At 45.0% G+C, this 26,688-nt stretch overlaps 1 protein-coding gene across 1 annotated transcript in view; it reads right to left on the bottom strand.

Annotated features, from left to right (window-relative positions):
• LOC138565982 (transmembrane protein 272-like) overlaps nt 1-26,688 on the bottom strand; it is a 2,717,663-nt gene that overhangs the window by 452,743 nt on the left and 2,238,232 nt on the right. The window contains exon 7 of the mRNA XM_069643065.1: nt 5,031-5,151. Within this exon, the coding sequence (XP_069499166.1) occupies nt 5,096-5,151 (56 nt within the window). The 3' untranslated portion in view covers nt 5,031-5,095. The remainder of the gene's footprint in view (nt 1-5,030; nt 5,152-26,688) is intronic.

Below are 26,688 nucleotides of genomic sequence, written 5' to 3'. Positions count from 1 at the left end.
AGAGTTAACTGTCAATCATGCCAAATCTCGACTTAAGTGGAATCCTCCGCGACTTGTAGACCTCAATAATAAGCTGCTACGACAGTTCGAGTTGCAGACTACAACATCATATGTAGAACTGCTGTCTGCCTACAAAACCTTTTTTATTCCATCTGTTAAAGCCCGAATTCATACATATGATCACTTGGTGTTTCAAAAAAAAAAAAGATCTACACAAAGAACTAAGATCTGCAAATCGGCTTCCTTGGCCAGAAAAGATCATTATGCATAAAGCGCTAAAATCACGCTACAAATATTGGTTACGCTCTCACAGAGAACAGATGTTTCAACAAGATGGGGAAACTTTCTTGGCAGCCACACAGAACAAGAACTCTTCTCAAATCTGGCACTTACTTAATTTGACATCAAATCTAACCAACCAAATAACTCAATTAAATGGTGTTTCTGAGAACCAATGGATATTGCATTTTTCGAAATTATATATGGATAGATCCTTCCAAACTTATGAATATAAACGTCAGGGTCTATCAACTTGGAGCCTAGAATGTTCAGAAGAAATCATTGAGGCACTTATCATCAAATCCTCATCATCTAGAGCAGCAGGCCCTGACGGCATTAGCAATTTTATGCTAAAACAATTTCCACGGTTCTGGGCAAAAATTTTGAATACCATCTTTAGTCAGGTTTTGCACACACAGAAAATACCAAACTCATGGCGCACGTCCATTATAGTTCCAATATTCAAAAAAGGAGACCGAAGTATGCCATCAAACTATCGTCCGATAGCGTTATTAGATGCACCAGGAAAAATCTTCACTCGATTAGTTCTATCAGCATTTAATAATTGGACACAAGAAAACAAACGACGCGATCCACATCAAACTGGTTTTGTTCGTGGGTTAGGGACATCAATCAATCTTATGATTCTTAACTCACTAAAAATGCAAGCACGCTATACCAAAACCCCTCTATTCTTCGCCTTCGTCGATTTAAATGCAGCATTTGACTCTGTCTCCCGTATAAAACTATTTCAAAAACTAAGTAGAGATAATTGTCCACAAGATATTGTAGACATAATATATGCCTTACATTCTAACACTTTTATTCGAGTTCGATTATCTACCATCGGCTTGCTATCGAAAACAATAGAAACATCTAGAGGATTAAAACAAGGATGTATTTTGGCCTCCGCGCTCTTCAACTTTTTCATTCATGATGTCCGTCAAGTATTTTCCTCTATCTCAACAGATTCACCAAAAATGAATGGCACAGTGATACAAGCACTGTGGTATGCCGACGATTTCGTTTTAATATCTAAAACACCTACAGGTCTCCAGAATTTGATATCTGCGCTCTCAATCTATTTTGAAGAAAATGAGCTCTCTATGAATATCAAAAAATCCCAGATACTAGTGGATATACCAAGACGTTCACCAAGTTTTAAGTTTGTATGGATGATCAAAGATACTGTTCTAGATGTTGTACCTAATTATAAATATCTGGGAACACAGTTTGAATCAAATTCATCAACTACTGAACACCAACTGTCTCAGCAGAATAAATTGACGGTTGCTACCTCGCAAGCAAAAATAATTCTTCACAAATATGGCAAATTTTCCATCATGCCTGTTTTATGCTATTGGATCCAAAAAGTGACACCTACACTGCTTTATGGTTTGGAAACACGAGATATCTTTGATGTCAAAAATGTTGATAAATTGGAAGCTAAATATTGGAGATGCCTACTACATTTGCCTCAATCAACCCCAGTCTCATGTATTAGATACGAATTGGGCATAACGTCTCTCCGCACGAAATACCATTGGCAACTTTGTGCACTATTCAGAAAATGCCTAGTAAACATAACTGCGGATACTGTTATAGCTACTCTGTCCAACTACCTATTCTCATCTAACCAAATCTTCGTTATAAGATGGACTAACTATGTGTATCAAATTTTGGCTGCAGCGGATATAGACGTTGAGACCTTAGTTCAAAATCCTGAACGAGCGAAGAAAAAAATGTTTCTAAAAGATTGGCTGACTAATCGAGAGATCTGTTTAGGTTACAAAAATTTTAACATCCTCATCTTCCCTGACAAAAAACTGGGAACTATGGCAAACTATTTGATTAAATCGCCCTCAACACATGTTCGTATGGCGATTATGAAATTGCGTTTCAACTTGTGGCCTACACGAGACATCTTGGTACAGCGTAGGCAACTAGCCGAATCACATAATGGTTGTAGATTCTGTAATAATCTGCTTCAAAAGGAAACTTTAGAGCACTTAATTGTTGAGTGCCCTGCATTATGTTCAATACGGAACAACTGTTTTAAAAGACACTTATCCACTGTTGCTAATATCCAACCGAACCTGAGATGGTCTTGTCTACTAAACTCATCTAAAATGAGTATACTTATTGCCTCTGTCAATTTCATGAATAACCTCTGTTTGCCTATGACAATAGATGATTAATTTTTTTTTTTGTCTTTTATGAATGGAAACTTGATGAATTTTAATTTCATGAAAAATTGTATAGATTTTGAATTATTGTATAAAATCATTTTTGTATGACAATCTTGTAAAAAATCATAAATGATTAAATACAAGTAAATAAAAAAAAATAACAGAACCAATATTGTCAAGTCAAAATGATAGAAAGAATTATAATAAATAAAATTATAGAAAAATGATAATAACATACCAGTGTAGGCAGATGGTCGGGACATAGAAAAGTCGCAAACACAGACATGGCATCATTAGCAAATAGTAAGTATTGTTGTTCATTCTCTCTTGTACATAAATTAGCATTAGCCATTCTTAGTGTTCATTGATTCTGCTTAATTGTGCTTACAATTAGGGTTGTTTAATTGGGTGGGTGTAATTAGGTTGTGTGCGGCAACCCATAGCCCGTGCCAGGTAAGTAAGCATGTTCCCCACCATGGGTTCTATATGGTGTGGGTCCTCATTCCTGTTTCATGCGGAATTATTATTAAAACCATCGACTAATCTCATAGTCCCCTTAGCCAATGTTAGCAGTATGGGAGGTCTTACCGACTGATGGTATGTTGTGCAGCCTATTAGTAGTATATTTGGTTAATCCTCAAATTTTATTTGTGCCTTAAATGTCATCCAATAAAGGGCCACTTACCCTTGAATTTGTATTGCTAATGTTGATGGGTCACAGTAGCGCTAGACTTCTTCTTCTCTTCTTTGAAAAGTTCCTTCCTGTTCGTTAAGTTCATGGCTATAATATCCTATAAAGAAAATAGGACGGTTTACATTGGGGTGGATGTCTATCTTAACATGAATCAATATTTGACTGCTGCCTTATTTCAGTTTAAGCACCTATTTCCAAATTCCATGTAACGTTTTTAAAAAACCCTCTGGTCTCGTATTAAGTATAGTATGGGGTATCTCGCCTCTCTAATCTTGCTTACCTTTAAGGCCATGGTCATCCCTAGGGTCTGTTCCCAGGCTCTGTGCGTGTGGGAGCATGCAGCGCCATTTTTATTATTTATTTATGTGCAACTGTGCGTCAGATGTTGGGCGTACGTGCGCATGAGGTCAGAATGACACAATCAGTTGTTCCTTTGGTTTGTAAACAATCCCCTTTTGCGATATGGACATCTCTATTCTTGCTGTTCATGGCTTATCGTATATATAAGAGCAACAGCGCTGTGTTGCAGTTGTTATTCAGATTCTAGTTTGTTAAAAGTTGACACAGTGCGCTGTGCTTTTAATTTGTAAAACAGTCCCATGATGGAGTATATGCATGTCTATTCTTGTCATTCACAACTTGTCACATGTGTAAGAGCAGCAGCTCTATGTTGTAGTCGCTGTTCAGATGCTGATTTGTTAACCTCCTATCTTAATTGTCGGATTGCACTTGGTCATTTATTATTTATTTGTAACTGTTCTATTCCTATTCCCTTTTTATTAAAATGTTCTTTGTCACACCCTTCATTGGGATTCAAGGACTGCAGAAGATCAATTGGCTGCCGCACACAAACCCAGTCCCCCTCTTCCTTTATACTTATCATTACAAATACATACACATATGCATTGGTGGCAAATGCTCATTCATTTCTTGATGCACATGTGCATTATATACACGATAAGTGTTTGTGAATTTTCTCCTATGTCCCGACCATCTACCTACACTGGTATGTTATTGTAATTTTTCTATCATTTTATTTATAATAATTTTTTCTATCATTTTGACTTGACGATACCTGTTGTGTTACATATTTAATCTTTGTAACTATTTGTTGAAATTCATAAATGTACAACCTTGAGAACGACCTAAGTGTCGAAACACGTGTCGGCTGAGCACATGAAAATTAAATCATCAAGCACAATTCAATGAACTTTTGGGATCATTGTTCTCATCTTATCTAACAATAGAATCTAGTAGTGGCTGAGGGCGGGTTACCAGCCCAACACATCTAGCTCTAGGACATATATTGAACAGTGTCAGTATAAAAGTACCATCAATAGACATGAGCCACAAATATACAACTAATGTAATAACAATAGGCTGAGTGCAGTATCTGGTCAAAAAAACCCACACATAATTGTTTATTGCAGCTTATGTCAATCCCAATACAGCAAAGTACACCTGGGTAGACATCTTGGAGACAGGACAACCTTGAAGAGGCCCCCAGTTAACAATCCTACACCTGTCATTTTGATGGTATCTGAGTCTATTAAACAGGATAACAAATATGGAAATAAAAAGTAGTGAATGTGAAAAATGTACTGTAAGCACAGTTTTCCGAAGTGGCGAATGTAACGGGCCTGATGAAGCGAACACCAGCATAGTATTACCTCAGCACTTTTAGAATCATATATGGACCCTAGAGATATACAAAATCCAAACAGCAACTGCCCCACCCCACCTACTAATGATGATATCATGGTGGTGCAGTGAGTTCATCGAGGCAGTTTTGCTGAACCACAGATGTAATGTGTTAATTGTGTCCACCAAAAGACCCTCCCAGCACCACCTTACTTCTCGCCACAAACCTGTCACTGCTCCAGCAGCAGCTGCTGATCCTGCTCCAGCCTTAAACTCCCATGCAGTTGGTCATTTAAGAGATTATCACAGCACGCATCCTTTCGGGGTATCTTGACGATGACACCGTAACTGCAAGAAAATAACATAGTATGTAATCAAATCACTGTACAGTACAGTAGCCCATTGTAACAGTAGAACATCCTAAAACATTTACACCACCAAGCATACATTGTTCTCTTCAATCATCCAAATGGAGCACACACGGTGGTGCAAACATACAAGGCAGTCTTACGTAAAGGCTCCAAGCCACAATTTGATAAGGAATGATGATGTTCCGCCATCTCCTAAAAGAAATTCAATATATTAGAGTAAACTGAATCACATCAAAAGATCATTCATAAAAGTCATAAATAAAGGAAGTAGATTGACGTGTTGATTTGTTTTTATGTCTTGATCACATTTACAGATGTTACTTCCTGTATTTATAACTTTTATGATATTAACTTTTGATGACAGAAAATGTCCTACATTCAGAAAACTCCATCACAAAGGGTACAAAATTATCAAAGATGTTGAATGAGATGAGGATCTAACAAATAAACTAGTGTCAAAACATAGAAAACTGTACAAAATCAGGAAAAACTTTTCTCTGATCCTCTCACACAGATTGGGAAAATAACTGACTTCAGCTGCTGGTGTTGTGCATGATGGGAGCCTGCACACTCTGCGACTTTAAAGTGGCAGTTGTTGGATATTCAAGTCAATGATACAAGTGCTTCAATACCACTTTATTTTTTTATATAAAAAGATGCTTGTGGTTGAGTTTAGTCAAACGCCTCCAGGGAATTAAGGGAAACTCTAATACTAACAAGGGACTTTTAAATAGAACCGTGAAAGGATAGGACAAAATAAACTGAGGCTTTTCAGGCACTTGACATCATAGCATTGTCATGTTTTAAATCTGACACCTAATCTTGAAAGTACACCTCGATCAGACACTGTACACCTCCAATTACCAAAGCATTTTTCAGATGTCTTTGTCTGATGTTTGTGTATTGTGGTCATATTAAAAGGAAATGCTACGTAGTCTCCACTTTTCCCGGGCAAAAGGACGTATGTCAGAAGTATTGCTATTCCATCTAGCCTTTACTTTCTCTATAGGCAAGATATCCAATCTTATTTTTTTAAAACAATGTTCTTTGAAGCAGAACATTGTATAACTTTTCTTAATCGCCAGATAATTATATCCCATAGATAAAATGGAGACACTTTGATACATATTGTCCCATCAGAAAATCCAAATGGGCGTAAATTACTGTATGTCTGGATCTATCAATGATTTCCTATGGCTTAATCCAGAGATTGTCCAGCTTCAGTAGGGATGGATACGTCTACATAGGCCTAATTCATTTAATCAAAAAACTACATTTTGGTAGTACAGAATATCTTTCATTACTAATCTATACTTTGCGAGTGCCTCGGAGGTCCAGATGCGTATCCAGAATAACACTGTTTTTAAAGTGATCTTGTCTCCAATATAGGAAAAGCCAAATTACATTAGGAGTGGACGATTTGTCAAGTTTTTTTGGGACCCACAACAGTTTCTTCAGGAACTTGTTTTCTGTAACGGCTAGAGCAATGGTCTTGGTGTGTCCCAATATTTCAGCTCCAAACAAGACTGCTGCAGGGCAGCAAAAACTAAGCTATTGTTGGCCCTTAAAGCAGGCAGTAGGGAAGATCATGAGGTAGTGCCAAGACTTAGAAAAGAGTACAAGACACTTCTTGCAAAAAATAAGAGAATTAAAATATTAGACACATGTAGGCACCTAATAATGCAGCCTGGGAGATAAATCATAGGGAATTTTGGAGAATTGTAACTAAAGGGATTTGCCCACAAGAGAACCCCATCCAAGCATCTATCACTGATAACATCTGGCTGGAACACTTTATTGACCTCTACACCGAAACCAGACCCGACCCGACCCTCAAGCCTGGTGCGAGGAAACATTTATTAGTATGGGTACCAATATACACATAACCCCACTGGCACTTACAATGGAGGAGGTGCATGCAGCTATAAGCACACAATCGCGGGGGAATGCTCCCGGTCCTGATTGCATACCGGTTGATCTCTATATGAGTGAACCCGAAATATGGGCCCCATAACTCCTATTGCTATTTAATACCATACTTAGGTTATGCCAAAAACCTCAGTCCTGGCACCTTGCAGAAAAAGTACTGATTTTCAAAAAGGGCGACCCTGGAATTCCCAGTAATTGTAGACCATTTCCCTTTCGGATGCCAGTGGCAACATTTTCAGAAACATTTTGCAAACCAGACTAGACAAATTTTAAGCGATACAGAGACCTTTAGCCACCTTCAGGCTGATTTCACAAAAGGGGTGAGCACCACAGAGCAAGTTTTTAGTCTTACACTAATTTTGGACAAATATGTGCTGATCAAGGGTGGGAATATGCACGTACTTTTTGGGGATTTAAAGGCCGCCTTTGACAGCATTCAAAGATCAAGACTATCGCAAGCACTGGCGTGTACAAATGTCCCACCCTCTCTAATGAAAGCAATTATGGAGCTCTATGAGGATACACAAGCTAGGGTAAGATGGGGATTAGACAAACATTTCAAAATCATTCCCAGTTAGTAAGGCAAGGATGCATTCTGGCCCCCCTACTATTCAATTCGTTTTCTTGATGGGGTGCTCTGTGGATTTCCAAATAATACATCAGACACCCCGTACCTTGCGGGCGAGAAGATCAGGATTTAGTTTTTCGATGATCATGTAGTTATTTTATGGGGTCATCAGGAGTTGGGCGGAGCAGTAAAAATGTGGCGGAAACGCTATTACTGCTCCGCCCAATCCTGAGTTTGGGCGGAAAGTGGGAGGTTTAGCTCCAGCTTTTTGCTGCAGGTAATATTCTGCCCTTTCCGCCCATTTTCGGCACAATTAGCGCCAGACTAATAGCACAGAGAATGTCACATTGGGTCCAATGGGATAGGGATGTAACACCCCCGCAACCCGGGATCTGGCGCTAATAGTGTCAGACCGAGTTGCGCCAGACTCCTGATAGAGCCCATGTCGCAAACCCCATCTGGTCTTTTCAAACTGACAGAGCATTTTACTCAATTCTGTAAGAAGCAGGGCCTTAAAGTCAAACCAAATAAATAATCATAAATATTTATATTTAAAATTGTTTAATATATTTAATTTTCAATTATGAGGAACATTTTCTCGCCAATATTTAAAAGTATTCCGAGATCCCACACAAGGCCAGAGATATTCACTGTTTATGAAAATTCATGATGATCCCAGGACAAAGAACACCAGTAGGCCCTGCCATCTGCCACCAAAATGCTGATGAACAGTTTATCGATGGAAGCACTTGCATGAAAGATTGCAGAGGTCCGGTAGAGCTGTGGATACAAAGCACTCATTTGAAAGTTTGCTGCGGTCCGGTGAAGCAGGTGATCCAAGGAGGAGAGGCCCATGGACCCAACACTTCCAAATAGGACCAAAGAGACACTGACCTAAGCTTGGAACCCCTTTGCTTTGGACTCCAGGCACAGGGATGCATGCATCTAAGTAGGTGGCAAGAGACTCAGTCCATTGTTCAGACTATCACTGCTGCCAATTTAACAGATCATATTTCCTAGCTTGGTACCACAGTGTTTGCACTGTATTAAAGAGTGCAGAATTTACCAACTCCCAGTGCAGAACAGGTTCACCACAGCTTACAGAGATCTGCGACCCAGCCAATCCCCATGTGAAGATAATTATAATGTCCAGATGGCAAGTCAATAGGGGAATGCCAGCCCGGGAGAGGGAATTAACCGCTATAGAAGCCAAGGCAGTGAGATGAACAGTGTGGGAGTTTGGAGTGGAGGAGTGACGTAGAGCAGAGAGAAGGAGAACAGAGAGGAGCAATAGAAAGAGAAGCAGGAGATGTAGCAAGAGGTGAAGGCGCAAGCGAAAGAGAAGCTGCACAGTTTGGAGCGGCTGAAAATGGAGGAGAGGTTGGAGGAGGTGAAGGTGCAAGAAAAGGTAATGAAACAGGAGTGGATGGAGGAGGAGAAATGGCAGGAGGTGGTGGTACAACAGGACAGTTTGGAGGGGTGAAGTTGCAGAACAATGTTGTGAAGCAGGAGGTGAGAGGAGGTGAAGGCACAGGAGGTGGAAATGCAGGAGAGGTGGGAGGAGATTGAAGCAGAGGAGGTTGTGGAGGAGAGTTTGTAGGAGATGAAGGTACAAGATGGGTGGTGAAGCAGGAGAGGTGGGAGGAAGGAACAAGTTACTTACCTGTAACTGTTGTTCTCCAGCATGGGTCTGGCATGGATTCACATGCTCATAAATATTCCCCGTCGTCAGGCTGGGAATCCTCGGTAAAGAAAAAACCAGTATCAGTTTCGTTTCTGATCTGTCTTTCGTAGTAGTAACCAATCACTGGTCTCTGCGTCATACTGACCACAGCCATTGACTGCCCTCTACCTAAGCACCGCCTCTGGCAGCCATCTTCAGATTTGGAAGCACGTGAAGTGGCAGTATGACCAAGTGAAGAGCCGCAGAGGGGTAGGCGGGAGGGTTCGCATGTGAATCCATGCCAGACCCATGCTGGAGAACAACAGTTACAGGTAAGTAACTTGTTCCTTCTCCAGCATGGGGTCTGGCATGGATTCACATGCTCATGAATAAAGAATACATAGCAGTACACACATGCACAACCACGGGAGGTGGCAAAGGCTCAACATTAAGCATTGCATCAAACTCAACATTAAGCATCTTACCTCCCCACCAGGCTCACCTCAGGCGAACAGGTTGCGCAGCACTGCTTGGCCGACCCTGGACTCCTCCCTGGAATCCCGATCGACGCAGTAGAACTTCGTGAAGGTGTGCGTCAACCTCCACGTAGCAGCCCTGCATATGTCCAGCAGGGGCACACCAGAAAGGAACGCCGTGGTAGCTGCGATCGCTCTGGTGGAATGGGCTCTCGGACGGTCAGGCAGCGGTCGGTTTGCCAACCGATGACAGTACATGATACAGCCGGAGAGCCATCTGGAAATGGAAGCCTTCGAGAGAGCCTTCCCCAGATTGACAGGTCCAAAGTTCACAAAGAGTTGTGACGTCTTCCGAAAACACTTTGTGCGGTCCACGTAGAACTTCAGCGCTCTAGCCACATCCAGCGAGTGCAAAGTTCTCTCAGCCGGCGACGAAGGCGACAGGAAGAATACAGGCAACACCAAGGGTTCGTTGAGGTGGAAGTCCGACGGTACCTTGGGCATGAAGGAGGGGTGCGTCCTGAGCACTACCCTCGTGTCGTGAAAAGTCAAGTACGGGGCCTTGCAGGAAAGGGCCTGGATCTCTCCCACCCGTCGTGCGGAGGTGATGGCCACAAGAAACGCTGTTTTCCACGACAGAAACTTCAACGGGGCCGAGTGCAGAGGCTCGAACGGAGGTCCCATGAGCTTGGTCAGCACCACGTTGAGCTCCCACGCCGGGGCTGGAGCCTTCACCGGCGGGAACGATCTGAACAGTCCCTTCATGAACTCTTTCACCAGACGATGAGACCACAAGGACGTCCGCCCCGTGGTTCTGGTGTATCGGGAGATCGCAGCAAGATGAATCTTGATGGACGCGTGTGCCAGTCCAGCTTTGGCCAGCGTCAGCAGGTACGGCAGTACTTGGGGAGCCGTAATCCGTAGAGGGTTAATCTTCTGTGCGTGGCACCAGACAGAGAACCTCTTCCATTTGTGTCCGTAGCATTTAAGAGTCGAGGACGCCCTGGCCTTTGCAAGAACCTCTCTGCAGTCGGCCGGTATGTCGTATCCTCCAAACTCTAGCGCTGCAGGAGCCAGGCCTGCAAGTTCAGCGATTTCGGGTCGTGGTGGAGGATGGCGCCTCCTTCCCTGGAGAGCAGATCCGCGTCCACCGGCAGCTTGATTGGCGGGGACGCTGACAAGTCCAGAAGGTCCGGGAACCATATCTGCCTCGGCCACGCAGGTGCGACGAGGATCATCCTGCACCGTGACCTCTTGAGCTGGTTGACGAGCCGGATTAGCAGTGGCAAAGGAGGGAACGCGTAGAGGAACAGGCCCTCCCAGGGGAACGAGAAAGCATCGCCCATGCTCCTCGCCTGGGGAAACCTGCTGGCGAACCTCCGGCACTTGGAGTTCGTCGCCGTCGCGAACAGGTCGATCTGGGGTGTGCCCCACCGTCGGAAGAGGCGATCCACTAGATCCTGCCGTAGTTCCCACTCGTGGCACGAGCGCAGCTCCCTGCTGAGTGAGTCGGCGATGGTGTTTTTTATCCCTGCCAGATGAAACGGCACCAGAAACATCCCTTGGGCGACTGCCCAATGCCACAGGTCCTGCGCCTCCTTGGACAGTGCTGGGGACCTGGTTCCGCCCTGTTTCCTGATGTAAAACATGGTGGTGGTGTTGTCGGTGAAGATCCTCACCACCTTGCCCTTGAGGGACGGAAGGAAGGACCTGAGGGCCCAAAACACTGCACAGAGCTCCAGGATGTTGATATGTAAGGATTTCTCCGTCGGGAGCCAAAGGCCTCTTGCGTGCAGATTTTCAGTGTGCGCTCCCCACCCTTCCAGGGAGGCATCCGTGGTCACTGTCTCCTGGTGGGCTGGGGTCTGGAAGTCCATGCCCGCCGTCAGATGCGCGCGGGTGCCCCACCACCGGATCGCTCGTCGGAAACTCTCGTCGAGTGTGATCCTTTCCTCGAAGCTGCCCGTCGTTTGGATCCAGCGCGCGTCCAGGAACTCCTGCAACGGGCGCATCCGGAGCCTGCACATGGGAATGAGGTAGATGCAGGAAGACATCATTCCGAGGAGGGACTTAATGGACCTCACCTTGGCCGCGTCGGTCACCAACATCTGCTGCACCTTGCCCAGGATGGTCCTGGTCCTCTCCTCCGACGGAGAGCCCAGAAGGGACACTGTGTTGAGCCTCGCTCCCAGAAACAGAGCGTCTTGCGCGGGTACCAGGTGGGATTTGGCGTAGTTCACGGAGAATCCCAGGTCCGTGAGAAGTTGGACGGTCCTTGCCGTGTGAACCACGGCGAGCTCCCTTGTCTTGGCTCGGATGAGCCAGTCGTCCAGGTAGGGGTAGACGTGGATCCCTTCGCGGCGCAGCTGCGCCGCCACCGGTGCGAGGCACTTGGTGAACACCCTGGGTGCCGACCGTAGTCCGAAGGGGAGGGCTTTGAACTGGTAATGACGCCCTTGGACCACAAACCTGAGGAATTTTCGGTGCCCCTTCAGGATGGGAATATGGAAGTAGGCATCCTCCAAATCCAACGACGACAGGAAGTCTCCTTCCTCCAGCTGACCCAGGACGTGCTGGAGGGTGACCATCCGGACCTTTTGCGCCTTGATGAACTTGTTCAGACGTCGCAGGTCCAGGATGGGGCGCCATCCCCCTGTCTTCTTCTTCACGACGAAGTATCTCGAGTAAACTCCGGAGCCCCGAAGCCTCCTTGGGACGAGTTCGATGGCGCCCTTCCTGAGCATCGCCTTTACCTCCAGGAGAAGTTGAGGGACGTGAAGTTCTTTCCTGGCCATGGGGGGGACGCGCGGACACTTTCTTTGAAACTCGAGCGCGTGGCCCCGGGCCAAGGCGTCCAGCACCCAACGGTCGGTGGAGATGGACTCCCACACGCTGACGAAGCTCGCCAGCCGGCCTCCCACCGGGGTGCTTCGGTGGGGGCCCGACCCCACGGCCGGTTCAATCCTGCTTGGACGAGGCTTTGCCGCCTTGTCCTTGGCGACGACGGCGGGGTCCGCCAGACTTGCCTCGTCCTCTGTAGGCCTCCCGAGACGACGAGCGGGCCGCTTGACGGTAGGAGGAGAAACCGCCGCCGGAACCTTTGGAGGCGCCCTTGCCTCCGCGGCTCCGAAAGGGCGTCCGTCGTTGTTGTAGAACTCCAAGGGCCCGGGCCGTCTCGGTGTCCGCTTTAATGGCCTGAAGGGAATCGTCCACTGTTTTCCCAAACAGGTTGTTCCCATCGAAGGGCATGTCCAGGACTCTCGTCTGAACGTCTTGACGGAAGTCCGTAGCCTTGAGCCATCCACGCCGCCTAAGGCAAACGCCGTTGCCCAACTGGCGGAACCCAGTGTCGGCGATGTCCGTCGCAACGGTAATGGCGTGGTCCGAAGCCACCTCACCTTCCTGCAGGATCTCCAGGGCCTCTGCCCTCTTGTCGTCCGGCAAGAAGTCCAGCAGGGGAGCCAGTTTGTACCAGAGCTCCCTGTCGTATCGGGCCACGATAGCCAAGGCGTTGGCAGCTTTAATCGTCGTCGCTGCAGATGAGATGACTCTGCGTCCCATAGCGTCCAATATCTTTCCCTCGCATTCCGGTGGGGAAGTCGATGTGGAGGCCGCACCCCCCCCCGCTTTTTTCCTGGCCGCCGCGGAGACGACGGAGTCCGGGGTAGGCTGCGCCCGGAGGCACAGGGGGGGCCGTGTCCGGGACCCGGTACTTTTTCTCGTACCGGTCTCTTCTAGCTGGCGTCGTGGAAGGGTTCTTGAGGAGGGTGAGGCCCTCATCCCAAATGTCGTCCAATAGAGGCACTGCGAGGACCGTCTTCCTCTTGGCCTCGCGCCGCTGATAAAGGAAACCTTCCTTCTTCTTCTCCTCAGGGCAGAGTTGGAAAAGCTCGGATGCCCTGGCGATCATGGAGTGGAACGATCCAATCTCGTCGGGCGGAGAAGCCCTGGTGGGAGGCGACGACGGTACATCCTCGTCGTATACCTCGTCGTCCGTACCCGTCGCTGCCGTGTCAGTCCCCGTATCATCCCCTCGGGTGGACGGGGAGGAGGGCTGCAAGGGGCGCGACGGCTAAAAAGGAGGAGGAGGGTGGATCCTTCTTGTCTTGGTAGGGGGAACCCCAGAAGGTCCCGGTTCTGGGTCCCCCGACGGGAGAGGTTCCGTCGGCAACGGTAGTCTCGTCCTTATCTCTGAGCATAAGGACTGTATAGCCAACAAAATGGCCGCCGAGCTGTCTCGCGGCGCTGGCAGAGGGGAATCCGACGGGCGATCAGGGGCCCCGTCGGTACCCTCGACGATGTCGTCGTCACCTGCGTCGGGATCCATCCCGACGGGCCGGTCTTCTTCCACGCCGAGGCCGTGGCTTAAGACTTCGACCAGCTCAACCTCCGAGGTTGAGGCCGAATCTACGACGACGCCCTGCCCCCCCTTTTTCTTCCCCACGGGGGATTTCACGGGGGTCCTATCGATGGGCACAAAAGAGGACTCCCTCCGAGGTGGCAGGGAGACTCTGAGCCCCGAGGTCGCCACCACTGGCGTAGCCTCCACAGGCTGAGCCAGGGCCGCCGCGACAGACTCGATAGAGGGCTTGGCCGGATGGATTAAGGCCTTCACCACCTTAGGTGCGCTCACTGCCTTATCCTTGAGGGGGGGACAGTGCCTCGCTCCCCCTCCGCCTTCGAGCTCGACCGGGCCTCTCTAGGAGCCTCGCCGGGTGCTCGGCCTTCCTCTTACCCGACCCAGAGCGTTGGCTCGTGGTTGATGGTGCCGGGGAGGGTGCGCCCAGCCTGGCGCCCGTAGAGCCCGACCGTTCGGCGCTCCCGGTGCCAGCGGACTCACGGTGCTTGGCCTTATGTTGGACCCCCGTCGCCGGGGCGTCCTCAAAGGTCTTAGAAGACCGCTCGGATTTCTTCCTCTTCTTCTCGCCGGACGGGCTCTTCCCTTCCAGCCAGTTGGTGAGACGTTGATGGCGGTCCTTCATGGTCCGCTCCGACATGTTGCCGCAAAACGCACAGTCCTTCTCCACGTGCGTCTTGTCCTCATGTAGGCAGTAAAGACAAAAAGAGTGTTCGTCCTCCTTGAAGACGTTCTGCAGCTGACCCTGAACAGCTTTCCGGGCGTCGAGCTTCCCTTCTCCTGGGCCATGACCGGGCCTGAGAAACTTCTGGAGTCCTCCAAAAGCGTAGCTCGACGAAATCTTCACCCTTGAGGGGCGCAGACGAATCCGACACGGGTCCCCGTTGATCGGATGGAGAGTCGGTGGAGCTTGAGGCTCTTTTGACCGAAAAAACGAAGTTTTTGAGAAAAAACGTGAAAAAATAGCACTAACGCTCGAGAGCAATAGCACGAGGATCCCAACACATGAACGTGCGGTAAAAATCTGAAGATGGCTGCCAGAGGCGGTGCTTAGGTAGAGGGCAGTCATTGGCTGTGGTCAGTATGACGCAGAGACCAGTGATTGGTTACTACTACGAAAGACAGATCAGAAACGAAACTGATACTGGTTTTTTCTTTACCGAGGATTCCCAGCCTGACGACGGGGAATATTTATGAGCATGTGAATCCATGCCAGACCCCATGCTGGAGAAGTGAAGGCACAGATGGAGTAGGAGACGCAGGAGAGGCTGGAGGGGTGTAGGTACAGCAGGAGATGAGGCAGGAAAGGTTGGTGAAGATCAGAGGGCAGGAGGAGTGGGACAAGTGGAAGGAGTTGGATAAACTAAGAGAGGAGAAGGAGGATGTGGTATTGCTGTGCAGGGAAGGAGGAGTTGTCAGGATGGGGGACAGTTTGAGGGCTAGAAACAAGGAATAGAGACAGATCCGAAGGCTCTAGTGTATGTCATTCTGTCAAGGAGGAAAGCCAGATTGGGTGGGCTGGAAGTAGGTGCTCGTGTCTGAGACATTGAATTGAGCATCAGTTAAGACAGGCTGTTGAGTCTGCTCAAACAAAGCCTATGAATGTGATAGTGCTTGAGACACATCAAAGATGCTATATGCTACTGGCCTGCCAATTCAGACTTTAGCGGGTGGGAAGACTGGTTGCCAAAACTTGTGAGTGATATTGGGGAGAGACCAGGAACAAGTGTTTAACCAAGAGAAAATATTCTATTACTGAGAACCTATGAAACTGACAAACTGACTTGAAGGCGATCCAAGGAAGAGTCCCAGGAAGAGTCCTGGTGAGAGATCCCTGAGGGTGAAGGCATGCTTTTTTACAAACAATGTAGTTTGTACTAGGTGAACGGCTCTTCTCTGGGTGGTCATCAATCCAGGAACCCAAAACGACTTTTTTCTATGGGTAAACATACTGACCAGAGACTCCATATTCATTCTAATGTTCTGTTCACTAAGGCGCATTGGGGAACAGGAAGAATTAACAGGCAGATATACTCCTCGGATCATTCTACTTTTTTAAAGGATTTGACCATCCACAGAGGTTCCCTTTCATATATTTCCCATGCCGATTTTTAAACAAACCTGTCTTTATATAAAACAAGTGTTGCACCTAACTTAATGGTTACATGTGAAAAAAATCCTTTTTTCTCCTTTATCTGCTAAATGCAACTCTCAGAAAGTGTACTGTTTTCAACCCCTTGTATCCCCACCTTAATTTGATAAGAAAGCAAATCCAGGCCCACATTCAATTCATTCTTTTCCTTCAACCAATAAAATGTTCTTTTTTTTAGTTTAAAAATGATCTGTGCTGTGGCTGATCAATTGTCAGAGTGCAATTCCAAACAATGGTGTTCCTCCCCAATCGATTACTGATTTGAGAAATGCATAAATAAGTATGTGATAAGGCAGAAAACAGCACATACCTTCAGGCTCAAAGTCCAGTAACTACCACCTTATCAGAACCATGACCACAGACCATAGGGACTACCCAACCAAGCAAATGCAACTGATCACGAAACGGCAAACTCTGAACATAGCCTTCCAAAGTTAGTAGAAACACAAGCCCCAAACTGTATGCTCAGAGCACATTTTCCAAATAAAAACGCAAAGAAACAAAAGGAAATATATGTTAGCAGTTAGCACTGATACAGCTGAGGAAGGAAACCTACTGGTATGCAGAGAAAACAATGCACAACTAAGATTAAAAAAAGGTAAAGCTTCTAAAGAGTCTTGCACCTATAGACATTTGCTCTGACGTGACTGCAGGGAATAATGTGAGCCTTAACTAGTCCCATGGCTAGAGCTGGTAAGAGGCACCACAACGCTTCTGTCTACTACCCAATACCCTCCGACCCCTTTTGAGACACCTTCTGCTACATAACTAGGTCTCCCATACCTTATATTCTGGCCAGCATCCAGCTGTATTCCTTCTACTGATATTCATGTGCCACCTGCAACTTCCTCACCAGGCCCAGTAATGTGAAAAGGAAAGGGGACTATGGACTAGAAGTATAATAGTCACTGAGGTGTGTAACTTTCTTACTTCTGCATCCCTTCCCCTCTACTTCATACTTATGGTTGAATACCGAGCAGTGCTCTCCTCCCTGAGGTAAAGGAGTCAACTATGACAATAGGTTCTGTAAAACAGCCTGGACAAATCCAGCTAATGATCTACAACTGAAGTCCATCCATTGATGTTTGCAAAATGCATGACTGGGGGCGTAGTTTGGCGCCAAGAAAGATGGCCGCCTTAGCGTTGGCTCCGTCTCCACCACAACTTAAATAAGGCATTTTCTTTAATTTCCTGGTGCTTTTCGCTCTACTGTTTGTCAATCGGAGCTCCATTTATAAGCCCGCTGTTGACTTGTATGGACCCGACTTTGTTTATTGATGTTTTGATGTGAGGCGCGGAGACACACGAGTGTCTACAGCTCTTCTCTATGCCACTTCTCATGAGGTAACCTTGGGGTGCTTCTTGCTGTGACGCGCCGGCCACGGCATTTGCGGCTCCACCCTCTCTATGACGCCTTCGCCTGCTGTCACTCAAAGTAAGGAAGTTCAATTAAATACGGATACAACGTTGTTAAATTCTTTTTATTAACACCACAGAAATACTGCTGCAGAAGGAACGTCAGATAGTGCTAGAGTCTTTATACTTTCACCCTTTGCAGCCTATAATTACATCCTCAGCAACTGAATATGTTACTTTATAGGTGAAGTAAAGCCAATACTAATATCAGAATATTTTTATATATTATTCTACATACCTGCATAATCATTGTTAAAGATCTTATGATCTGATCCCCTCCTCCTCACTGGTCTGCAGCCTCATATGTTCTGCTGTCTGCCTTATTACAACACAGAAGAGCTCTTTTGCCTGGCTCAGCTCTACACAAAGGTTCTCCAAGCAGTGGCTAAATAACTACCCTGGTCCATATTCCATATTGTCTACCTTCAACTACAGTGTGACTATATGAATTGAGTTTTGTCAACAGCTACAATGTTATGATCATCGTCAGCACCAGCCACTTTTAATTTTAAAAGAGAGGGGTAAAAGGAAAGGAAAAGAAAAGGAAAGAAAGAGAAAAAAACTCTATGGACCACATCCATTAACAATTTTCACTCTGCCTTTTACCCACATGCTTTATTAAACATCCGGCTGGCTGTTAACAATTGGTTCATTTGCGTTTTGGGTTGATATTGTAGCCTCAGTACTTAGGCTAAATGGCCTCCAATAAAAATAACCAAAAAAACCATACCTGCGTCAAAGGATTCCACGCTCTCAGTCACTAATCTGAAAAGGCCTAAAAGTAATCGCCGCCCCCGCTCAAAATTTCTGATCCTGCATTTGAGACAATTCTATCTGAGATTAGAGCATTACATCCCTTTATTGAGACCACAAATCAAAAGCTACAACAATTATACGATAGGTGGAAGGGCTTTGAAGAACATATGGAAGAGATAGAGAGACGGGTTGGTATTGTGGAAGACATATCTCCCAGGCTGGTCATTAAAAATCCCAAGCTCCACATACCCCACCTGCTTGACATGCTCCACCAATTCAGTCAAGTTTCTGGGTATAAACTCAATAAAGAAAAATCTGAAATTCTACCTCTTAACTCCTTCTGTCTTAAACATGAATTAGATTCTTTTGCCCTAAAATGGTGTAATGACTCTATTAAATATTTAGGTATCAACTTTGCCCCTACAATACGTGATATTATTAAATTGAATATGCACATCTTGCTGGACAAACTTAAAGATCTTACTTCTAAATGGTCCCCTTTTATCTTTCCTGGTGGGGTCGGCTTGATACAATAAAAATGATGCTCTCCCCCATTATCCTATATTATCTACAGCTTCTCCCGGTTTAACTTCCTCTGTCTTTCTTCAAACCCATCTACTCTATCTTACTTAACTTTCTATGGGGTCCCGGCAAATGTAAAAGGATTGTCGTGGCCACCGTACGAAACTAAAGGGGTTAGATTCCCAGAATTTAAACTTGATCACTCAGCTTTTCTGATAAAACAGTCCCTATGTTGGTTTAACTCATCTCTTGTATCAGATACTCCCTTGTTGTCTAGACTAGAGGAAAAGATAGTTCACCCATATGACCGTGCGGATCTCGTTTATCTATTTAACCAAACATCTATGGCCCTATCTGATCTGGTCAAGGCCTCTGTTGCAGCTCTTAAAGGCTTTCCTTTTTCCTAATAATAGGGCTTTAAACAAAAATGTATCTCCCCTACTTTGCAATAACAAAAATATTCTTATTAATAACAGATGTTAATTCAGGATTAAAAAAGTTATAAGATTTATTCAACAAATAATCAATGGCCCAATTATCCTAGCATGTCAGCAATTGAGACACTTATACTCTGTCCCCAATACTGATGTTAATTTCTATAACAAGTTGGTTAACGCTTGCCTTGACGCACTGCATAATTTTTCCAGCAATGTCCTCTCTCCAGACGTCCTCAGACTGTGGTAGATCACCACTTCCCAAAACATTTCTGCCTCAAAAATCTACAAAGCCCTTAACATTAAATTGGCTGCATAGCCAGTACATCTGTGATGGGAAAGGGACTTTCACCTTGCCCTAGATGATGTCACATGGTCCTCTATATTCTCCAAAATTAAAAATATCTCAGTTACAGCCAACATAACACAACACTTTATCTGTTTCATACATAGAGCGTTTTTTAACGCCTGTCAAACTGTCCAAGTCTAGGAATGACTCAAATGATAAATGTTAAACCTGTGGACATGCCCCGGCTTCATATGAATTTATGTTTTTTAACTGTCATTATGTCTTCACGTTTTGGCAAGATTTCTGGAAATATCTCAAACGAATCTTCAAGATTGATGTTCCACTATCCTTTTTGAATATTGAACATTTCCCCTTCCCCTTGCCCCTTTGTTGTTTTCTCGTGTTTGTCACCTATGTTTGTCTTCCCCTGTCAATTTTTGCAAATGCTTGTGTTGTAATATAGTAGATTTTATTGTATAAGCTATTGGTTAATTTTCGTCATGTTCTCCATACAGGAGAATATATACTGTTATTTGATATCAATTTACCTTACGTAAGCTAGATTTATATCTGTCATTTTAGATTTCTGTTTTTCATTCATGTTGTTAAAAATCTAATAAATATTATTAAACATGAAAATGCATGACTGCTTCGCTACGACCTCCCACAGGACCTACCTCTGAAATGCTACCTTGGTGGCTGTCGCCGTGACCACAAGAAATGCCTTTTGGAGTTGACCTGCATTGCAAACAGTAAGATTCAGAGATGCAAGAAACTATCAACAAAGCCACGGATGTCTTGGAAGCCTTACTGCCTGGTTTTGAGCCTACAAAGTTGATGAACAGAATATCATCCTGCCTGAAGTCCTTTGTCCCATCTAGGTACAACTTACAATGGTCTACACATGCCCAAACAATGTAGCAGCATTGATGAATTTAGGCAAGCACTTTAAATGCATTTGAATGAGCACTTTGTCTTGGACAGGGCCTGAATTCTGCTTCTGTGCCTGGCTGTTGTCACTGCCACCAGGAGTGCATCTCTTTCATATGACAAGCTTGATGTTTACGGAGGCCATTGGTTCGAAAGGTTTATGAGCGATTGCTGAAACACTAAATATAGACCCCACACCAGGTGAGGGTTATTACGCAGTAGATATAGCCACAGTAGCCCTTCTAACTGATGCCGGATGATGGGTTAAATGTAGAAAAGGAGACCTGAGCCTACGATGTGAGACATACATGATAGCACACAATACAAGGTTTACTTCAGAGGCTTTACGCCCATCTCGATTGACCAGTAGCAGCCATTTACTCTTATACTGGGAATGTGGGGACGGCTTCCTGAATTATCTTTAGATTATCTTCGGACAAACCAACCTAGGTGTCACAGAATTAGGACTTCAGAAACAAACTGGACAACCTCAGCGATTGAGGGGAGGGGTAAAGTATTTCCTCATTGCTGAATTAGAAACTCCAGAGAGACTGGAGAAAAGGTCGGGTGCTCTGTCACTGGCTCCATTAGCTCCGCAAACCAGATCCTGGCTGGTCAATGTGAAGTAATTGGGATCAGTGAGGAGTTGTGAGTTGTCTGCCACTTGAATATTAATGTTGTATGAAGAAAATGTGTAGAATGTCTGATTGGATGAAGGGATCATTGGAGCATTCCAGAGAAAGCTGAAATCCTGACCCAGTTGAGAAGCTAAAGTCCTGCTTTGTGCATTGATTGTTGAAGCAAACATGTCCAACCCCAGGAAGCAGTGCTGTCACACAGAACATAGGAGAGTGAAGGCTTCCTTGGAGATAATTGCTTTATATACTGTTATTATGTAGCCCTAGAACTCACCCTGATGAGAAGAACACCCTTTCCCTTTTGTGATGTCAAATAATCCTAGATAGCGCTATGGCATCGCCTATCTAAAAGGGATAGGTAAGAAGAAACTTGCCGTTTTGCTACAATGAATATGACTGATTAGAGCAAGTATGTGACTGCAGACACATTTAAAAAATTGCAGTTGGGATTGGTTATTCCCACCCTGCGTCTTTTGTTTAGAAGAGCAGTTCACGTGGGACTGTGTGTCATGAGGACAATTTATTTGCCCTCCGTGAAGTGTGCCTGGCTAAGTCAAAAGCGATCTAAAGTAAAAACAATTCAATTTCTTTCTATCTATTGTTGTACATACTCAAATTATTTTTGTGATTGAGTGTAAACACAATAGATCATTATAAACAAAGATTGGTCAGCATATACGTGACTGGCTTTTCTGTGTGTGTTCCAGTAAACACTGTGAGATGTTTCTGATTTTTTGATTTGTCTGTGTGTCGCCCTTAGTCGGGAGACATCAGGAGTTCAGGTTGACCGGTTTCAATGACATTTCCTCTTGTGCGTCATCTTCTTCAGGACCAATTTCTTCAATCTACGGGACTGAATCTGTTCACCCACCAGATGTTGCCAAGCATACTCTATGGGGCAAAGATAGAAAAGTCAAAGGTGACTTCTCATATGTCGGGCTGTGTTCATACATTTATTGTTTTACTGTCTGATTCCTCTGTGGCCAACTAATGGACGTCACACTAGTGACATTAAAAACATTAACATTAAGAACGGGGTCCTCCCCCCTCCCTCTCCATTCAAGCGTATATCTTTTCGGTTATTGATCGTACACAATTCAGCAGTTAAACCGTCATACATGTTTATCCTGCCGTTTTTTTGGGCGTGTGTATCGGATGATGTTGTTCAGCCTATGCAAATGTATTTGCTGCTTTAGCACAACTGCATGAGTTCTTCTATCTTGCACTGCATGAGGGGGCATACAAGCATAGAATCAGCTTTTTCTTTCCTCGCTGCTTGAAGAGCAGACTTGTTCATAGTGACTCATTTTGGTGTTCTTATCTACATATTAATTCAATGTACCTGACAGTCAGTCAGTTGCTGCATAGTTGCATTCTCCGAGCTCAATATAAGCATTTGAGCATTGAAAGTCCTATCCTGTCTTCTACAGGCACTGTTGTTTACTCCCAAGGGGTGATTCTGTAAGGAAAAGAAACCCACGTGGGGAAAGTTTTTGTTTTGGTAAATTCATTGTGTCCGCACTGTCCATTAGGCAGCTCCTTTTTCTATAGCAAACAGTATTGCATGGACTAAGTCTGCACAATGTGACTGCTCAAACAGGATGGTAATGAGACCTTGCATTGTACCATTATGCTAGATAGGTGTCTATGTTGGACTATGGTCCCAATGGCTGTTCGTATTGCATCTAGCCATTTCTATCCGGCCTGCAAGCGCACTATCGTTCGTATTGCATGCCTTATCGAGCCCAGCCGCTTACCTGTTTCACCTCCGGATCCTTCTCGGCATACAGCAGGTCTCTACCGAAGACCACGCCGCTCGGATTCTGCTAGTGCGCGCGTGTCCCTGTGCGCGTGTATTTTTTTACTTTTAGCCGTTCCGGTGGCCATTTTGGAATGGGCCGGGAGGGTCTTGCATGTCGGCCATGTTGGAATGGGCAAGACATTGCAAGTCGCTATCCTGTGATGCCAAACTGACAATCAGCCAGGAATATGTGTATTGGATCGGCTAGGTTGGAAAATAGTGTGCTGATATTTGGTAAAGGATTTTTATCCAAACCAAGCTGGTGCAATTTTTCCCCATCTACGCGGAACCCCCAAATTGCCATATTGTTTTTTTTTAATGGAAATGTTTTTTCCATGTCTTGGATATCTTAATGAGTGGGGGTCCCAAGCAAGTTGGATGTGCTTGGGTCCTAGGATGCGTGATACAGAAGGGATTTGGGAAGGGGGTACTCGTTCCCTCATTGACCTTTTCTTGCAAGATTGTTACCTGGTGGGAGACTCGGTCACTGTGTCTAGAGCAGCCCAAATTAGCAATGGGGTATCTATGTGACTATAATGGCTGATGTTAGTTCGTTTCGTCTCGGCCTTGGTGTTGCTTCTTTATTTTGTTTTATTTCATTTTATCAAGGCCAGGCTATTCCATTGGATCTCCTCATTTAAGCCGTTCCTCATTGTATCTAGACGAAAAATCCACTGTTGTTCTTTTTTGAAAAGTATGTCATGAAAGTTGCCTCCTCTGCGGAGCAAATTTACCTTTTCTAGAATTGTCCATTTAAAGTCATCTCCGGTATGTTTTTGAGATACAAAGTGGGAGACTAGTGGTGTTGTTAGTTTTTTGGTCCTAAAACAGGACTTATGTTCGATGAGTCTGGTTTTTACAGAGCGTTCTTTCATGCCAATATATCTAAGATTACAGGGACATGTAATCAAATAGATGACCCCTTTGCTGTTGCAATTCGTAAACTTTCTCTGCTCCCACGGTGTCTTCCACCCTATGTCTATTGTTCTGCTTCTTGTGGTTTGCTTACACATGATGCACGCACCACATGGGGTGTGGCCCCTTGGAGTAGTGGTGTCCCAAAGAGTGTTATGCTCAGCAGTGTCCTTTGGTTCCACCAGTGTGTGTACCAGTCTGTCTCGAATATTCCATCTCCTCTTAATGGCAAATACTGGATGAACTAGTTCAGTAGTGCCTGTGTTTAAAATAGGCTATAGTTTGTTGATCTCGCTTTCCAATGTGATAAAAATCAGAGAGTAGGTCAAGACTGCTGTGATAGTATCTGTTGATGATTCTTTCACATGTTGTTGCAGAGTGATGTCACGCGGGATATTTCTGGCTCTTTTGTGTGTGTTCTTCACTATCTTCTTCGGTACCCTCTCCTAATCAGTTGGGATTTTAGTGCCTCTGATTGTTGCTGGAAATCAGATTTTTGTGCATGTGTGCCTGTATCGCAGAAACCGCCCATGTGGTGCACGTGGGTGGTAACTGCCATAGTTGAGTAGTGCATTTCAGTCGGTAGGTTTCTTAATGACTTTAGAAATGAGGCTGCCGACAAGGGCCAAGATGTGTAAGTCTAGAAAATGTGTTTCAATTTTGGTATATTCTATTGTGAATTTCAAAAACGGGCTCCGCTCGTTAAGCCAATGGTGGAATGACAGTAGGTCATTTTTGTTACTCTCAAAGATGATAAAGATGTCGTCGATGTATCTCTGCCAAATCTTGATCTTATTCAAATAGGGGTTGGTGGCAGAGTATACATTCTCTTTTTCAAAGTGGTCCACATATAGATTAGCGAGGCCCGGGGTGAAGTTCGCGCCCATTGCTGTGCCTGAGACTTGCTGGTAAAATTGGTTGTAAAACAAAAAGAATTTTTTTTTTTTGAGGGCTAATTCTGCAAGTGCAGTATCAGACCTTCCAGGATTTTGCAGCATGAAATGGCAAATTTTGTGGCATGAAATGGCAAATTTTGCAGCACAAACCTTTATTTATTGCGTCATTTTTTAGGGACATTTTGTATTAACTGGAGGGTGTAAGTTTGCCACATTGCAGGAAATGGGCAGAGTGCAAGGCTACAAGAGAGCCAGGGTATCATTATTATGTATCTTTTGTATTCATTTAATAGGAAGAGTCCCAGATGTCTCTGGCTTGGCAGAACAGTGTTTGATTTGGCTACATTTCTGGTTTAATGTTCATGCCTATTTAATAGTATTAACTAAATTGATCATTATCAATTGTAATGCTGAAAATATTCCCCTTCTATGTTCTCCAATCCCCCAAACACCCACACACCTCTCTCACCAACACACATCTCACCAACTCTCCATCACAACTTACATTCCTTAACCTCTCACTCTGTCATACAAATACTCACGTGCTATGTCACACTGTAAAGTCACAATTTTCACTGCCCAGCCCCTGCCACATTCCAAATCATACTCCCAACTCACACCTTACACTCTACAATTCCTCCCACAATATACAGTCCTTCATTCTTTTGTGCTGCTTCTGCATCTTGCATCTTTTCTCCCATTCAATTGCACTCTTCCCTCATCCTTTTTCCCAATCTGCAGCTCACTGCCTCTTTCTGGCCAACCGCTTCCTCTCTGCTTTATGGTCACTGATCACACGCTCTCTCTACTTTCTGTACCTCTGCTCACTCTCAGATTTCTGGCCCACCGCATCACTGCTTCCTCTGCTCTCTTGTGCAGCGCTTCCTCCTCTGACCCACTGCTCTCCCTCTGCTTTCTTGCCTATCACTTCACATCTCACCCATCACTCTCCCTCTCTCTCATAGTGTAACCATTTTTTTATTTTTGTAAATGTAGATTTTGACCCAGTTCCTCAAATAATGGGGCATTTAAAAAAAGAATGGAGGATATGCTATTTCTAGACAACCCATTTTTGGAAATGAGCAGGTCACCTTATTCTCATTTCCACAGGCTTGAGCTGTAGCGCAATTTGTGCGCTGGCCAGCTGCCTTGAATGGTGTTCTGGGTTGTTTGACCGAAGTGTAATTATTTGCGGCGGAATTGACCGTAGTCAATTTCGCTGCAAATTGATTTGCACGTCAGCCAAACAACCCAAAATGTACTTTTCACCACCACCCCAACCCCTCCCCTACTTAACTGCTTGGTCGCTGCCGCTTCCCCTGCAACCCTGCAGTGCTAGATCCGTCCCTCTAACGCGGGTCAGATCTAACTCCGCAAGGTCCCTTTTTCGTTATTTTCTTTTTTTTCTGTCCCCGCCTCCAATTTTGAGGAATAAGGGGAAAACACTTCTGCAACCACCCTAGACCAAAAATACTGAACATGGGGAGCGGGTGACACCCCCGCAACACATGTTCAGTATTTATAAAAATCAATCGAATAGTATTGGACGAAATAGGTCAAATTGTAACATTCGATAGATTCTTGTCATCAAAATGGGCAGAGCTTTGAATAGAATCGCTCTCACGACAGTGTTCTGCAAGCTCCCAGCGCCTTTCACAGGGACAGGCCCTCCAGGTGCCTGCCTCTGTAAAATGCGACCCAAAAAATGCATTTTTATCCTGTTTGAGGAACAGAAATGCAAGCGAGACAGCAGCGGTTCATACCTTAAAAGA

The sequence above is a fragment of the Ambystoma mexicanum genome, chromosome 2p, assembly GCF_040938575.1.
Source record: "Ambystoma mexicanum isolate Mex_15411 chromosome 2p, UKY_AmexF1_1, whole genome shotgun sequence".
In the NCBI taxonomy this organism is placed as follows: domain Eukaryota; kingdom Metazoa; phylum Chordata; class Amphibia; order Caudata; family Ambystomatidae; genus Ambystoma; species Ambystoma mexicanum.
Note: the sequence above shows the minus strand (reverse complement) of the source record. Positions and strands in the feature narration are given on the sequence as shown.